Source organism: Anopheles coustani, unplaced genomic scaffold (assembly GCF_943734705.1).
Source record: "Anopheles coustani unplaced genomic scaffold, idAnoCousDA_361_x.2 U_86, whole genome shotgun sequence".
In the NCBI taxonomy this organism is placed as follows: domain Eukaryota; kingdom Metazoa; phylum Arthropoda; class Insecta; order Diptera; family Culicidae; genus Anopheles; species Anopheles coustani.
The window spans coordinates 2,606-20,906 of NW_026525299.1; the positions used below are offsets into that span (position 1 = coordinate 2,606).

Here is an 18,301-nt window from a genome sequence, read left to right on the forward strand (position 1 = left end):
CATTTTGCATCGTCTCATTCTCTTTAAAGTCACTTTAAGCACCTTCTAAACCTCATTTTGCATCGTCTCATTCTCTTTAAAGTCACCTTAAGCACCTTCTAAACACCATTTTGCATCGTCTCATTCTCTTTAAAGTCACTTTAAGCACCTTCTAAACACCATTTTGCATCGTCTCATTCTCTTTAAAGTCACTTTAAGCACCTTCTAAACACCATTTTGCATCGTCTCATTCTCTTTAAAGTCACTTTAAGCAAATTCTAAACCTCATTTTGCATCGTCTCATTCTCTTTAAAGTCACTTTAAGCACCTTCTAAACACCATTTTGCATCGTCTCATTCTCTTTAAAGTCACTTTAAGCACCTTCTAAACACCATTTTGCATCGTCTCATTCTCTTTAAAGTCACTTTAAGCACCTTCTAAACACCATTTTGCATCGTCTCATTCTCTTTAAAGTCACTTTAAGCACCTTCTAAACCTCATTTTGCATCGTCTCATTCTCTTTAAAGTCACTTTAAGCACCTTCTAAACCTCATTTTGCATCGTCTCATTCTCTTTAAAGTCACTTTAAGCACCTTCTAAACCTCATTTTGCATCGTCTCATTCTCTTTAAAGTCACCTTAAGCACCTTCTAAACACCATTTTGCATCGTCTCATTCTCTTTAAAGTCACTTTAAGCACCTTCTAAACCTCATTTTGCATCGTCTCATTCTCTTTAAAGTCACTTTAAGCACCTTCTAAACCTCATTTTGCATCGTCTCATTCTCTTTAAAGTCACTTTAAGCACCTTCTAAAGACCATTTTGCATCGTCTCATTCTCTTTAAAGTCACTTTAAGCACCTTCTAAACCTCATTTTGCATCGTCTCATTCTCTTTAAAGTCACTTTAAGCACCTTCTAAACCTCATTTTGCATCGTCTCATTCTCTTTAAAGTCACTTTAAGCACCTTCTAAAGACCATTTTGCATCGTCTCATTCTCTTTAAAGTCACTTTAAGCACCTTCTAAAGACCATTTTGCATCGTCTCATTCTCTTTAAAGTCACTTTAAGCACCTTCTAAACACCATTTTGCATCGTCTCATTCTCTTTAAAGTCACTTTAAGCACCTTCTAAACACCATTTTGCATCGTCTCATTCTCTTTAAAGTCACTTTAAGCACCTTCTAAACACCATTTTGCATAGTCTCATTCTCCTTAAAGTCACTTTAAGCACCTTCTAAACACCATTTTGCATCGTCTCATTCTCTTTAAAGTCACTTTAAGCACCTTCTAAACACCATTTTGCTTCGTCTCATTCTCTTTAAAGTCACTTTAAGCACCTTCTAAACCTCATTTTGCATCGTCTCATTCTCTTTAAAGTCACTTTAAGCACCTTCTAAACACCATTTTGCATCGTCTCATTCTCTTTAAAGTCACTTTAAGCACCTTCTAAACACCATTTTGCATCGTCTCATTCTCTTTAAAGTCACTTTAAGCACCTTCTAAACCTCATTTTGCATCGTCTCATTCTCTTTAAAGTCACTTTAAGCACCTTCTAAACCTCATTTTGCATCGTCTCATTCTCTTTAAAGTCACTTTAAGCACCTTCTAAACACCATTTTGCATCGTCTCATTCTCTTTAAAGTCACTTTAAGCACCTTCTAAACACCATTTTGCATCGTCTCATTCTCTTTAAAGTCACTTTAAGCACCTTCTAAAGACCATTTTGCATCGTCTCATTCTCTTTAAAGTCACTTTAAGCACCTTCTAAAGACCATTTTGCATCGTCTCATTCTCTTTAAAGTCACTTTAAGCACCTTCTAAACACCATTTTGCATCGTCTCATTCTCTTTAAAGTCACTTTAAGCACCTTCTAAACCTCATTTTGCATCGTCTCATTCTCTTTAAAGTCACTTTAAGCACCTTCTAAACCTCATTTTGCATCGTCTCATTCTCTTTAAAGTCACTTTAAGCACCTTCTAAACACCATTTTGCATCGTCTCATTCTCTTTAAAGTCACTTTAAGCACCTTCTAAACCTCATTTTGCATCGTCTCATTCTCTTTAAAGTCACTTTAAGCACCTTCTAAACCTCATTTTGCATCGTCTCATTCTCTTTAAAGTCACTTTAAGCACCTTCTAAAGACCATTTTGCATCGTCTCATTCTCTTTAAAGTCACTTTAAGCACCTTCTAAAGACCATTTTGCATCGTCTCATTCTCTTTAAAGTCACTTTAAGCACCTTCTAAACCTCATTTTGCATCGTCTCATTCTCTTTAAAGTCACTTTAAGCACCTTCTAAACACCATTCTGCATCGTCTCATTCTCTTTAAAGTCACTTTAAGCACCTTCTAAACACCATTTTGCATCGTCTCATTCTCTTTAAAGTCACTTTAAGCACCTTCTAAACACCATTTTGCATCGTCTCATTCTCTTTAAAGTCACTTTAAGCACCTTCTAAACACCATTTTGCATCGTCTCATTCTCTTTAAAGTCACTTTAAGCACCTTCTAAACACCATTTTGCATCGTCTCATTCTCTTTAAAGTCACTTTAAGCACCTTCTAAACACCATTTTGCATAGTCTCATTCTCCTTAAAGTCACTTTAAGCACCTTCTAAACACCATTTTGCATCGTCTCATTCTCTTTAAAGTCACTTTAAGCACCTTCTAAACACCATTTTGCTTCGTCTCATTCTCTTTAAAGTCACTTTAAGCACCTTCTAAACCTCATTTTGCATCGTCTCATTCTCTTTAAAGTCACTTTAAGCACCTTCTAAACACCATTTTGCATCGTCTCATTCTCTTTAAAGTCACTTTAAGCACCTTCTAAACACCATTTTGCATCGTCTCATTCTCTTTAAAGTCACTTTAAGCACCTTCTAAACACCATTTTGCTTCGTCTCATTCTCTTTAAAGTCACTTTAAGCACCTTCTAAACCTCATTTTGCATCGTCTCATTCTCTTTAAAGTCACTTTAAGCACCATCTAAAGACCATTTTGCATCGTCTCATTCTCTTTAAAGCCACTTTAAGCGCCTTCTAATCCTCATTTTGCATCGTCTCATTCTCTTTAAAGTCACTTTAAGCACCTTCTAAACACCATTTTGCATCGTCTCATTCTCTTTAAAGTCACTTTAAGCACCTTCTAAACACCATTTTGCATCGTCTCATTCTCTTTAAAGTCACTTTAAGCACCTTCTAAACACCATTTTGCATCGTCTCATTCTCTTTAAAGTCACTTTAAGCACCTTCTAAACCTAATTTTGCATCGTCTCATTCTCTTTAAAGTCACCTTAAGCACCTTCTAAACACCATTTTGCATCGTCTCATTCTCTTTAAAGTCACTTTAAGCACCTTCTAAACCTCATTTTGCATCGTCTCATTCTCTTTAAAGTCACCTTAAGCACCTTCTAAACACCATTTTGCATCGTCTCATTCTCTTTAAAGTCACTTTAAGCACCTTCTAAACCTCATTTTGCATCGTCTCATTCTCTTTAAAGTCACCTTAAGCACCTTCTAAACACCATTTTGCATCGTCTCATTCTCTTTAAAGTCACTTTAAGCACCTTCTAAACCTCATTTTGCATCGTCTCATTCTCTTTAAAGTCACTTTAAGCACCTTCTAAACACCATTTTGCATCGTCTCATTCTCTTTAAAGTCACTTTAAGCACCTTCTAAACCTCATTTTGCATCGTCTCATTCTCTTTAAAGTCACTTTAAGCACCTTCTAAACCTCATTTTGCATCGTCTCATTCTCTTTAAAGTCACCTTAAGCACCTTCTAAACACCATTTTGCATCGTCTCATTCTCTTTAAAGTCACTTTAAGCACCTTCTAAACACCATTTTGCATCGTCTCATTCTCTTTAAAGTCACTTTAAGCACCTTCTAAACACCATTTTGCATCGTCTCATTCTCTTTAAAGTCACTTTAAGCACCTTCTAAACACCATTTTGCATCGTCTCATTCTCTTTAAAGTCACTTTAAGCAAATTCTAAACCTCATTTTGCATCGTCTCATTCTCTTTAAAGTCACTTTAAGCACCTTCTAAACACCATTTTGCATCGTCTCATTCTCTTTAAAGTCACTTTAAGCACCTTCTAAACACCATTTTGCATCGTCTCATTCTCTTTAAAGTCACTTTAAGCACCTTCTAAACACCATTTTGCATCGTCTCATTCTCTTTAAAGTCACTTTAAGCACCTTCTAAACCTCATTTTGCATCGTCTCATTCTCTTTAAAGTCACTTTAAGCACCTTCTAAACCTCATTTTGCATCGTCTCATTCTCTTTAAAGTCACCTTAAGCACCTTCTAAACACCATTTTGCATCGTCTCATTCTCTTTAAAGTCACTTTAAGCACCTTCTAAACACCATTTTGCATCGTCTCATTCTCTTTAAAGTCACTTTAAGCACCTTCTAAACCTCATTTTGCATCGTCTCATTCTCTTTAAAGTCACTGTTCCCAAATAAGGTTTTTAATGTTCTTGCACTCTTCGAAATAATTAGATTTGGACAGGTTTTGATCTCGAGCATAGGTTATTTTATTCACTCAACTGATTTTATTCCTTGATCGTACCGATAAAACTTTTGTCCTTTTACGTCCGCTTCTGACTTGCTACTGGCTTGCTTATTTCCACTCCTTCCGGCTACTCCGTTGTCAATTCCGCTCCTGGGTTCGAACCTAGCCAGCTATTATGGTAACTATTTTGTATGGTCCGAACGGCTCGAGCAGTTCGAGTACTTTTAAAGTGGACGTTCGTAACACTCCCCCCCAGTACGACAATCCTAATTGTCTTACTCTGTATTCGGGAGAACGTCCAATACTGCAAGCTTAGTAGCCGGGCGCTCGTATAAGGCGCCGGAACCTCGTCCGTGAGGCTTGTAAGTACCTCGTCCGTGAGGCTTTTGAAGGAACAAACTGCCGATAAATTCGTCTTCACGGTTCTTACTAGTCGCTCCCATGACCCGCCCATGTGAGGCGTAAGTGGAGGATTAAATACCCAGTCCGTCTCTGAGTCGATGAATTCGGTGGCTAGTCCATTCAGGTCGATGTGTTCTGCGAGTCTAATCAGTTCACGTTGCGCTCCTATAAAATTGGTTCCTCGGTCGCTGTAGAACTTGCGGGGACGACCTCGTCTGGTGATGAAATTTCTAATCGCCATGATGCAGGAACTGGTTGTCAATGAATTCACCTTTTCCATGTGGATCGCCCGTGTAGTGAGACACGTTGCTAGCATTATCCAACGCCTTTGGTTGCTTCGGCCTACAACTACCTCGATTGGTCCAAAATAATCGACGCCGGTGTGCGCAAATATCGGGGAAAATGCAGCTAGTCGACCGGGTGGTAAATCGCTCATCATCGGTGGCTTTGGCACTGCTCTCTCATTTTTACATTGTTGACATTTGCTCCGGATTTGTACTTGTTCCACTTGCGGCAAAACTTCCACCCATTTAATCCACTCGTTGTATTCTGCTGAGTTCACCTCTTCGTCCCAGTCGACGCCAGATCGCCAAACATCCTGAATCACTACCTTCAAAAAGCACAGATAGTGTGCAATTAGGCCTAGTGGGTCGAAGATCGTCATGAGAACTTTAAGCATCTCTCGCTTGGTTGGGTGACGTTTACCGGTCAATAACTCCTCGTCAAAACGTTGCCAGCCGATTTTATAGGTGAGCATGTCGCTCTGGATGTCCCACCACATTCCCAATACTTTTTCCATCGATGGTTCTGAGGAAAGATCTAAATATTTGTTGACGGGACTGCTCTGTTGAACTGCTGACATGACTTCTGTGGAGTTTGAGATCCAATTCCTGATCTCAAAACCCCCTGCTGCATGTACCAGGCCTACGTCGTTGATCAGCTTCGCCGCCTCTGCCTCCGTTTTAACACTTATCAGCAAGTCATCCACGTAATGAGACTTTACGATAGCACTCCAGGCCTCTGGATGACTAGCTTGATACTGATCTGCGTTGAGGTTCTTGATGTATTGTGCCGTACATGGCGAACAGCAAGCTCCAAAGGTCATGACTTTCATTGCGTACACTGCTGGTTTCCCATCGTCCTTTGTCCACAAAAAACACTGGTACCGTTGGTCCTCGTCGATGATGCCAATTTGATGGAACATCTCGCGGATATCTCCGGCTATACCAATGCGATGAACCCGGAAACGAAGTAGGATGTCGAACAATGGAGTGACGAGATCAGGTCCTTTCAATAACATAGAATTCAGGGATAGCCCTTGGTAAGTTTTGGCAGCTGCATCCCACACTATTCTGACTTTCCCCGGTTTGTTAGGGTTAACGACGGGAAAAATGGGAAGGTACCACTTGACGTCTGCTTGTTCGATTGTGGAAAGTTCACGTATGTAGTCCTTCCGACAATAATCCGCTATGGTTTGCTTGAGCACACGAGCAAGCTCTGGGTACTTTTCCATACGTCTCTCTAGGTTTTGATGTCTGCGCAGCGCCATATCTTTGTTTGGTGGCAAGTTAACGTTATCAAAACGCCAGAGTAGTCCTGTCTCATAACGCGTTCCGTTGAAACTGGTGCGGGTTTGAAGAATGTTCATCGCGCGCTCATCATCGGCGGCCATCAGCGGTTTTGCAGGTTTTGTCACGCCCATATTGTCTAGCGAGAAATACTCCAACAGGGCACGGTGCATATCTGCGTCTACGTTGTCCTCATAGCGATGAATGTATAACGATGGTGGACTCGATGATTTACCCGCGTTACCTCCTACTGGACCGTATACTGTCCAGCCTAGGCTCGTTTTTGCTGCTAGTGGCTCCCCGTAGCGTCCTTCTTTTATTTTCCGTGCTGCTGCTATTTGGGGATGACTCGCACCGATGAGTATCCGCGGTGTAGCATTCTCGTAAGACACTAACGGCAAGCCTTTAAGATGTTGGTATCGATCAGCCAGATGAGTCATATTTGCGGTCTGAGGTGTGAGCTTGAGATGAGCTACTGTTCTAGCCTTCTTCAAAGTGAACTTTCGCCCTGCAGCAACAATCTGAATGTTTACCATTTGCGACTTTGGTTCCGCCCTGATCGTGCCATCGGACCACTTGACGCTGAGCGGGTTGAGCTTTCCATTCAGTTCCATCTCGTCGACTAACGCTTGATCGATGAGCGTTAATTCCGATCCTTCGTCCAGGAGTGCAAACGTATCGATCTGCTTCCCCGCACCTACAACCGTTATTGGTACGTATTTCAACAACACCGACCCGGATACCGATAGGTGGGTGTTGTGGGACACGTTTAGATTTGGATCGATGCGAGGCTGTTGCAACGACGGGTTGGTTCGTTGATGCTCGTTGTGCAGCAGCTGGTGATGTTTCCGCACGCATCCGTGTTTTCCACACAGTTGAAAACTGCAGCACGCTTCGGGTGGGCCTTTGTATTGCTGCAGGCAACTCCTACAAAGCGCGTTCCGGTTCACCACCTCCCAACGCTCCTGACGTGTCATTTGCTGAAAAGTTTTGCATTCAGTTAATAACTTGCAGTTCTTATTGCAAACGACACAACATTGTCCTGTTTCGGTAGTCCGTCGTCTAGGTATGTCTACAGTGTGCGAGTTTACTCGCCTGCCTCGTCTGTCAGACATCTGGGGCACGCTCGGCTTCTTTTGATCCATCTCCGTTGTCGACGGTATTATAACGCCACTAACCGCTTCGGCTAAAGTGAACAACCAGTCACTAAAAGACGAGAGGTTAGCTTCGGGTAAAGTGGCTTTATGTTGTGCCCACTGGAGCTTTACTGTGGGGGGAAGCTTTCCGACTAACTGGTGCAGTAGTGTAACATTGTATAGGTAGTCCGGAATGTCGCACGCCTCCACAGTTGCACAGTAATTTTGCACTGCCACCGCAAAATCCACTAGTGTTTCCAGTCTATCTTCTTTGGGGGTGGGAAGAGCGCCTATCTTCAAAGTCAGTTGATGGATTATACGCTCGGGTTGTCCGTATAACACCCTCAATGTATTTATTATCCGGGCATTGTTGCTTGGGTACATCAACAGACTGCGCACAGCTTCCAGCGCTTTCCCGATGAGGCCGTTTTGCAACCGTATCAAATTCTCCTCCTCGGTAAAGCCACACATTTCAGTGGTGCGGTTGTAGGTTGCAATGAATAGCGGCCAATTTTCAGCGTTCCCATCGAATTTTGGAAGTTCTCGGGAAATCGCCTTACGTGCTGCTACTTTCTCCTTATTCAGCCCAGAGTGTGTTTTAGATTCGGCGATCGTATGCGACCCCGACGGAGCATGGCTTTGCTTAATTGGTGCCTCTGCACTAGTTTGGCGGCTACTAGTCTTACTGGATCGGCTGTAGAGGGAGCAGGCATCCTGGTCTTGTTCTGCTGCTAGGGACAATAACGCATACTTTTTTGCAATATATGCCTGCTCGATGTTTTTTTCTTCTTCCAATTTCCTCAACGAAAGCTCCAGCTCACGAACACGCACTGATGACGCTTGCGAACTATGGGAGGAAAGCGCAGACATGGCCCGCTCCGACTTGATGGCCTTTGCGAGAACAATATTTCCAGATCGCTCACCTATCAACATATCTTTTTGTTCCGTGGCACACACTGACGTACCAGGAACTTTCGGCTCACGCACGTGCTTCGCCATAACCTCTTCTGTGGTTGCCGCTGTGGTTATGTTTCCCGAACTTTCTATGGCTACTATACCACACAATGGCTCACTTGTTGGCTTTTCTCCTTTATTCATGGTGCACACTGACGCTCCAGGAGAATCGATAATCGGCGTACGCACGTGCTTCGCCGAAACCGTGTCTGAACCCACGATCATACTGCTTCCTGAAGCTTCTGGATTTGTCGGGTTCTCCGCATGCGCGGGTTTCGATGTGGGTTTCGGTGTTCGCGTTACTCTTGGCATGTTCAGTCCTCAATTTCACCAAAGGCACGTTTTTCTTTTACTTTTACTATGAGTAGCAAGTCCAAGATACACGATAGTGCGAAAAAAGTTTTATAATGTTCCCAAATAAGGTTTTTAATGTTCTTGCACTCTTCGAAATAATTAGATTTGGACAGGTTTTGATCTCGAGCATAGGTTATTTTATTCACTCAACTGATTTTATTCCTTGATCGTACCGATAAAACTTTTGTCCTTTTACGTCCGCTTCTGACTTGCTACTGGCTTGCTTATTTCCACTCCTTCCGGCTACTCCGTTGTCAATTCCGCTCCTGGGTTCGAACCTAGCCAGCTATTATGGTAACTATTTTGTATGGTCCGAACGGCTCGAGCAGTTCGAGTACTTTTAAAGTGGACGTTCGTAACAGTCACTTTAAGCACCTTCTAAACCTCATTTTGCATCGTCTCATTCTCTTTAAAGTCACCTTAAGCACCTTCTAAACACCATTTTGCATCGTCTCATTCTCTTTAAAGTCACTTTAAGCACCTTCTAAACCTCATTTTGCATCGTCTCATTCTCTTTAAAGTCACTTTAAGCACCTTCTAAACCTCATTTTGCATCGTCTCATTCTCTTTAAAGTCACTTTAAGCACCTTCTAAACCTCATTTTGCATCGTCTCATTCTCTTTAAAGTCACTTTAAGCACCTTCTAAACACCATTTTGCATCGTCTCATTCTCTTTAAAGTCACTTTAAGCACCTTCTAAACACCATTTTGCATCGTCTCATTCTCTTTAAAGTCACCTTAAGCACCTTCTAAACACCATTTTGCATCGTCTCATTCTCTTTAAAGTCACCTTAAGCACCTTCTAAACACCATTTTGCATCATCTCATTCTCTTTAAAGTCACTTTAAGCACCTTCTAAACACCATTTTGCATCGTCTCATTCTCTTTAAAGTCACTTTAAGCACCTTCTAAACCTCATTTTGCATCGTCTCATTCTCTTTAAAGTCACCTTAAGCACCTTCTAAACACCATTTTGCATCGTCTCATTCTCTTTAAAGTCACTTTAAGCACCTTCTAAACCTCATTTTGCATCGTCATTCTCTTTAAAGTCACCTTAAGCACCTTCTAAACCTCATTTTGCATCGTCTCATTCTCTTTAAAGTCACTTTAAGCACCTTCTAAACACCATTTTGCATCGTCTCATTCTCTTTAAAGTCACTTTAAGCACCTTCTAAACCTCATTTTGCATCGTCTCATTCTCTTTAAAGTCACCTTAAGCACCTTCTAAACACCATTTTGCATCGTCTCATTCTCTTTAAAGTCACCTTAAGCACCTTCTAAACCTCATTTTGCATCGTCTCATTCTCTTTAAAGTCACTTTAAGCACCTTCTAAACCTCATTTTGCATCGTCTCATTCTCTTTAAAGTCACTTTAAGCACCTTCTAAACCTCATTTTGCATCGTCTCATTCTCTTTGAAGTCACCTTAAGCACCTTCTAAACCTCATTTTGCATCGTCTCATTCTCTTTAAAGTCACCTTAAGCACCTTCTAAACACTATTTTGCATCGTCTCATTCTCTTTAAAGTCACTTTAAGCACCTTCTAAACCTCATTTTGCATCGTCTCATTCTCTTTAAAGTCACCTTAAGCACCTTCTAAAGACCATTTTGCATCGTCTCATTCTCTTTAAAGTCACTTTAAGCACCTTCTAAACCTCATTTTGCATCGTCTCATTCTCTTTAAAGTCACTTTAAGCACCTTCTAAACCTCATTTTGCATCGTCTCATTCTCTTTAAAGTCACCTTAAGCACCTTCTAAACCTCATTTTGCATCGTCTCATTCTCTTTAAAGTCACCTTAAGCACCTTCTAAACACCATTTTGCATCGTCTCATTCTCTTTAAAGTCACTTTAAGCACCTTCTAAACACCATTTTGCATCGTCTCATTCTCTTTAAAGTCACCTTAAGCACCTTCTAAACACCATTTTGCATCGTCTCATTCTCTTTAAAGTCACCTTAAGCACCTTCTAAACACCATTTTGCATCGTCTCATTCTCTTTAAAGTCACTTTAAGCACCTTCTAAACACCATTTTGCATCGTCTCATTCTCTTTAACACGTTGACTGCCACGCTTATTTTGGTCATGTTTCCCTGCAGGCCAAACTTTTTCTTCATACAATATCGCTGGCTATCATTTTTGATAGCCATGGCCTGCTGGGAAGTGCACAGGTGCTCGAAGCGCACACACACAGCTCGGCAATTGATATTTTTCTGGTTTTTTGCCTTTAACACCTTATTGTTTATTTCTATTGGCGTTATTATTAAATAAATAGCGCCTCAAGATTTCTCCAATAAACGGCTTACGTATTAGCAGCGTGACTGCCTCCGTCTCGTTCACCCAATAGACACGCAACGACATTTAGCGAAAGAGACAAAGCGATTCACATGTGATTCAATAAACAAAAACCTTATACTAAAACAGCTTGTAACTTTTTTCATACCACAGTTATTGTAAAACCAACCACAAATTAAGCTAGACAAGAGATGAAACTATGTAACTACCAAAGGATTTGTAGGTAAGAGTTGTCATTTAGAAGATATAGTACTTCAAAAATCATGGTAGGTGGCTATCAAAAATGATAGCCATGGCCCCCCAGGAAACATCACTGGCTATCAAAAATGATAGCCACGGCAGTCAACGTGTTAAAGTCACTTTAAGCACCTTCTAAACCTCATTTTGCATCGTCTCATTCTCTTTAAAGTCACCTTAAGCACCTTCTAAACCTCATTTTGCATCGTCTCATTCTCTTTAAAGTCACCTTAAGCACCTTCTAAACACCATTTTGCATCGTCTCATTCTCTTTAAAGTCACTTTAAGCACCTTCTAAACACCATTTTGCATCGTCTCATTCTCTTTAAAGTCACTTTAAGCACCTTCTAAACCTCATTTTGCATCGTCTCATTCTCTTTAAAGTCACTTTAAGCACCTTCTAAACCTCATTTTGCATCGTCTCATTCTCTTTAAAGTCACTTTAAGCACCTTCTAAACACCATTTTGCATCGTCTCATTCTCTTTAAAGTCACTTTAAGCACCTTCTAAACCTCATTTTGCATCGTCTCATTCTCTTTAAAGTCACTTTAAGCACCTTCTAAACCTCATTTTGCATCGTCTCATTCTCTTTAAAGTCACCTTAAGCACCTTCTAAACACCATTTTGCATCGCCTCATACTCTTTAAAGTCACTTTAAGCACCTTCTAAACCTCATTTTGCATCGTCTCATTCTCTTTAAAGTCACTTTAAGCACCTTCTAAACCTCATTTTGCATCGTCTCATTCTCTTTAAAGTCACTTTAAGCACCTTCTTAACCTCATTTTGCATCGTCTCATTCTCTTTAAAGTCACTTTAAGCACCTTCTAAACACCATTTTGCATCGTCTCATTCTCTTTAAAGTCACTTTAAGCACCTTCTAAACCTCATTTTGCATCGTCTCATTCTCTTTAAAGTCACTTTAAGCACCTTCTAAACCTCATTTTGCATCGTCTCATTCTCTTTAAAGTCACTTTAAGCACCTTCTAAACACCATTTTGCATCGTCTCATTCTCTTTAAAGTCACTTTAAGCACCTTCTAAACACCATTTTGCATCGTCTCATTCTCTTTAAAGTCACTTTAAGCACCTTCTAAACCTCATTTTGCATCGTCTCATTCTCTTTAAAGTCACTTTAAGCACCTTCTAAACCTCATTTTGCATCGTCTCATTCTCGTTAAAGTCACTTTAAGCACCTTCTAAACCTCATTTTGCATCGTCTCATTCTCTTTAAAGTCACTTTAAGCACCTTCTAAACACCATTTTGCATCGTCTCATTCTCTTTAAAGTCACTTTGAGCACCTTCTAAACACCATTTTGCATCGTCTCATTCTCTTTAAAGTCACTTTAAGCACCTTCTAAACCTCATTTTGCATCGTCTCATTCTCTTTAAAGTCACTTTAAGCACCTTCTAAACACCATTTTGCATCGTCTCATTCTCTTTAAAGTCACTTTAAGCACCTTCTAAACCTCATTTTGCATCGTCTCATTCTCTTTAAAGTCACTCTAAGCACCTTCTAAACACCATTTTGCATCGTCTCATTCTCTTTAAAGTCACTTTAAGCACCTTCTAAACCTCATTTTGCATCGTCTCATTCTCTTTAAAGTCACTTTAAGCACCTTCTAAACCTCATTTTGCATCGTCTCATTCTCTTAAAAGTCACTTTAAGCACCTTCTAAACCTCATTTTGCATCGTCTCATTCTCTTAAAAGTCACTTTAAGCACCTTCTAAACCTCATTTTGCATCGTCTCATTCTCTTTAAAGTCACTTTAAGCACCTTCTAAACCTCATTTTTGCATCGTCTCATTCTCTTTAAAGTCACTTTAAGCACCTTCTAAACCTCATTTTGCATCGTCTCATTCTCTTTAAAGTCACTTTAAGCACCTTCTAAACCTCATTTTGCATCGTCTCATTCTCTTTAAAGTCACTTTAAGCACCTTCTAAACACCATTTTGCATCGTCTCATTCTCTTTAAAGTCACTTTAAGCACCTTCTAAACCTCATTTTGCATCGTCTCATTCTCTTTAAAGTCACTTTAAGCACCTTCTAAACCTCATTTTGCATCGTCTCATTCTCTTAAAAGTCACTTTAAGCACCTTCTAAACCTCATTTTGCATCGTCTCATTCTCTTAAAAGTCACTTTAAGCACCTTCTAAACCTCATTTTGCATCGTCTCATTCTCTTTAAAGTCACTTTAAGCACCTTCTAAACCTCATTTTGCATCGTCTCATTCTCTTTAAAGTCACTTTAAGCACCTTCTAAACCTCATTTTGCATCGTCTCATTCTCTTTAAAGTCACTTTAAGCACCTTCTAAACCTCATTTTGCATCGTCTCATTCTCTTTAAAGTCACTTTAAGCACCTTCTTAACACCATTTTGCATCGTCTCATTCTCTTTAAAGTCACTTTAAGCACCTTCTAAACACCATTTTGCATCGTCTCATTCTCTTTATAGTCACTTTAAGCACCTTCTAAACACCATTTTGCATCGTCTCATTCTCTTTATAGTCACTTTAAGCACCTTCTAAACACCATTTTGCATCGTCTCATTCTCTTTAAAGTCACTTTAAGCACCTTCTTAACACCATTTTGCATCGTCTCATTCTCTTTAAAGTCACTTTAAGCACCTTCTAAACACCATTTTGCATCGTCTCATTCTCTTTAAAGTCACTTTAAGCACCTTCTAAACACCATTTTGCATCGTCTCATTCTCTTTAAAGTCACTTTAAGCACCTTCTAAACACCATTTTGCATCGTCTCATTCTCTTTAAAGTCACTTTAAGCACCTTCTAAACACCATTTTGCATCGTCTCATTCTCTTTAAAGTCACTTTAAGCACCTTCTAAACACCATTTTGCATCGTCTCATTCTCTTTAAAGTCACTTTAAGCACCTTCTAAACACCATTTTGCATCGTCTCATTCTCTTTAAAGTCACTTTAAGCACCTTCTAAACACCATTTTGCATCGTCTCATTCTCTGTAAAGTCACTTTAAGCACCTTCTAAACACCATTTTGCATCGTCTCATTCTCTTTAAAGTCACTTTAAGCACCTTCTAAACACCATTTTGCATCGTCTCATTCTCTTTAAAGTCACTTTAAGCACCTTCTAAACACCATTTTGCATCGTCTCATTCTCTTTAAAGTCACTTTAAGCACCTTCTAAACACCATTTTGCATCGTCTCATTCTCTTTAAAGTCACTTTAAGCACCTTCTAAACACCATTTTGCATCGTCTCATTCTCTTTAAAGTCACTTTAAGCACCTTCTAAACCTCATTTTGCATCGTCTCATTCTCTTTAAAGTCACTTTAAGCACCTTCTAAACCTCATTTTGCATCGTCTCATTCTCTTTAAAGTCACTTTAAGCACCTTCTAAACACCATTTTGCATCGTCTCATTCTCTTTAAAGTCACTTTAAGCACCTTCTAAACACCATTTTGCATCGTCTCATTCTCTTTAAAGTCACTTTAAGCACCTTCTAAACCTCATTTTGCATCGTCTCATTCTCTTTAAAGTCACCTTAAGCACCTTCTAAACACCATTTTGCATCGTCTCATTCTCTTTAAAGTCACTTTAAGCACCTTCTAAACACCATTTTGCATCGTCTCATTCTCTTTAAAGTCACTTTAAGCACCTTCTAAACCTCATTTTGCATCGTCTCATTCTCTTTAAAGTCACTTTAAGCACCTTCTAAACCTCATTTTGCATCGTCTCATTCTCTTTAAAGTCACCTTAAGCACCTTCTAAACACCATTTTGCATCGTCTCATTCTCTTTAAAGTCACCTTAAGCACCTTCTAAACACCATTTTGCATCGTCTCATTCTCTTTAAAGTCACTTTAAGCACCTTCTAAACACCATTTTGCATCGTCTCATTCTCTTTAAAGTCACTTTAAGCACCTTCTAAACCTCATTTTGCATCGTCTCATTCTCTTTAAAGTCACCTTAAGCACCTTCTAAACACCATTTTGCATCGTCTCATTCTCTTTAAAGTCACTTTAAGCACCTTCTAAACCTCATTTTGCATCGTCTCATTCTCTTTAAAGTCACTTTAAGCACCTTCTAAACCTCATTTTGCATCGTCTCATTCTCTTTAAAGTCACCTTAAGCACCTTCTAAACACCATTTTGCATCGTCTCATTCTCTTTAAAGTCACTTTAAGCACCTTCTAAACCTCATTTTGCATCGTCTCATTCTCTTTAAAGTCACTTTAAGCACCTTCTAAACACCATTTTGCATCGTCTCATTCTCTTTAAAGTCACTTTAAGCACCTTCTAAACACCATTTTGCATCGTCTCATTCTCTTTAAAGTCACTTTAAGCACCTTCTAAACCTCATTTTGCATCGTCTCATTCTCTTTAAAGTCACCTTAAGCACCTTCTAAACCTCATTTTGCATCGTCTCATTCTCTTTAAAGTCACCTTAAGCACCTTCTAAACACCATTTTGCATCGTCTCATTCTCTTTAAAGTCACTTTAAGCACCTTCTAAACCTCATTTTGCATCGTCTCATTCTCTTTAAAGTCACTTTAAGCACCTTCTAAACCTCATTTTGCATCGTCTCATTCTCTTTAAAGTCACTTTAAGCACCTTCTAAACACCATTTTGCATCGTCTCATTCTCTTTAAAGTCACTTTAAGCACCTTCTAAACCTCATTTTGCATCGTCTCATTCTCTTTAAAGTCACTTTAAGCACCTTCTAAACCTCATTTTGCATCGTCTCATTCTCTTTAAAGTCACTTTAAGCACCTTCTAAACACCATTTTGCATCGTCTCATTCTCTTTAAAGTCACTTTAAGCACCTTCTAAACCTCATTTTGCATCGTCTCATTCTCTTTAAAGTCACTTTAAGCACCTTCTAAACACCATTTTGCATCGTCTCATTCTCTTTAAAGTCACTTTAAGCACCTTCTAAACCTCATTTTGCATCGTCTCATTCTCTTTAAAGTCACTTTAACCACCTTCTAAACCTCATTTTTTGTCAGAAATACACTATCAAGTTACCACACAAGCAAGCAAGATGGCCATATGATGGATCCATATGATATGAAGCGAAAAATCGGCTAAGTCCGAGATTGGGTCTGTCAGAAATACACTATCAAGTTACCACACAAGCAAGCAAGATGGCCATATGATGGATCCATATGATATGAAGAGAAAAATCGGCTAAGTCCGAGATTGGGTCGGTCGGAAATACACTATCAAGTTACCACACAAGCAAGCAAGATGGCCTAGTGATGGATCCATATAATATGAAGAGAAAAATCGGCTAAGTCCCAGATTGGGTCTGTCTGAAATACACTTCCAAGTTACCACACAAGCAAGCAAGATGGTCTAGTGATGGATCCATATGATATGAAGAGAAAAATCGGCTAAGTCCCAGATTGGGTCTGTCAGAAATACACTATCAAGTTACCACACAAGCAAGCAAGATGGCCTAAGGATGGATCCATATGATATGAAGAGAAAAATCGGCTAAGTCCGAGATTGGGTCTGTCAGAAATACACTATCAAGTTACCACACAAGCAAGCAACATGGCCTAGTGATGGATCCATATAATATGAAGAGAAAAATCGGCTAAGTCCGAGATTGGGTCTGTCAGAAATACACTTCCAAGTTACCACACAAGCAAGCAAGATGGCCTAGTGATGGATCCATATGATATGAAGAGAAAAATCGGCTAAGTCCGAGATTGGGTCTGTCAGACATACACTATCAAGTTACCACACAAGCAAGCAAGATGGCCTAGTGATGGATCCATATGATATGAAGAGAAAAATCGGCTAAGTCCGAGATCGGGTCTGTCAGACATACACTATCAAGTTACCACACAAGCAAGCAAGATGGCCTAGTGATGGATCCATATGATATGAAGAGAAAAATCGGCTAAGTCCGAGATTGGGTCTGTCAGAATTACACTTCCAAGTTGCCACACAAGCAAGCAAGATGGCCTAGTGATGGATCCATATGATATGAAGAGAAAAATCGGCTAAGTCCGAGATTGGGTCTGTCAGAATTACACTTCCAAGTTGCCACACAAGCAAGCTGGATGGCCTAGTGATGGATTCATATAATATGAAAAGAAAAATCGGCTAAGTCCGAGATTGGGTCTGTCAGAAATACACTTCCAAGTTACCACGCAAGCAAGCAAGATGGCCTAGTGATGGATCCATATGATATGAAGAGACAAATCGGCTAAGTCCGAGATTGGGTCTGTCGGAAATACACTTCCAAGTTACCACACAAGCAAGCAAGATGGCCATATGATGGATCCATATGATATGACGAGAAAAATCGGCTAAGTCCCAGATTGGGTCTGTCAGAAATACACTTCCAAGTTACCACACAAGCAAGCAAGATGTCCTAGTGATGGATCCATATGATATGAAGAGAAAAATCGGCTAAGTCCCAGATTGGGTCTGTCAGAAATACACTATCAAGTTACCACACAAGCAAGCAAGATGGCCATATGATGGATCCATATGATATGAAGAGAAAAATCGGCTCATCCTCTTTAAAGTCACCTTAAGCACCTTCTAAACACCATTTTGCATCGTCTCATTCTCTTTAAAGTCACTTTAAGCACCTTCTAAACACCATTTTGCATCGTCTCATTCTCTTTAAAGTCACCTTAAGCACCTTCTAAACACCATTTTGCATCGTCTCATTCTCTTTAAAGTCACTTTAAGCACCTTCTAAACCTCATTTAGCATCGTCTCATTCTCTTTAAAGTCACCTTAAGCACCTTCTAAACACCATTTTGCATCGTCTCATTCTCTTTAAAGTCACTTTAAGCACCTTCTAAACACCATTTTGCATCGTCTCATTCTCTTTAAAGTCACTTTAAGCACCTTCTAAACCTCATTTT

General features: G+C 39.9%; 1 protein-coding gene across 1 annotated transcript; it reads right to left on the reverse strand.

Annotated features, from left to right (window-relative positions):
- Positions 1-5,395: 5,395 nt before the first annotated feature.
- Positions 5,396-8,866, reverse strand: LOC131271162 (uncharacterized; the record flags this gene model as incomplete). Its single annotated transcript, XM_058272551.1, has 1 exon — positions 5,396-8,866. A coding segment is annotated over exon 1 (3,471 nt), but the record flags the coding sequence as incomplete, so codon positions are not given.
- Between the last annotated feature and the right edge of the window lie 9,435 nt (positions 8,867-18,301).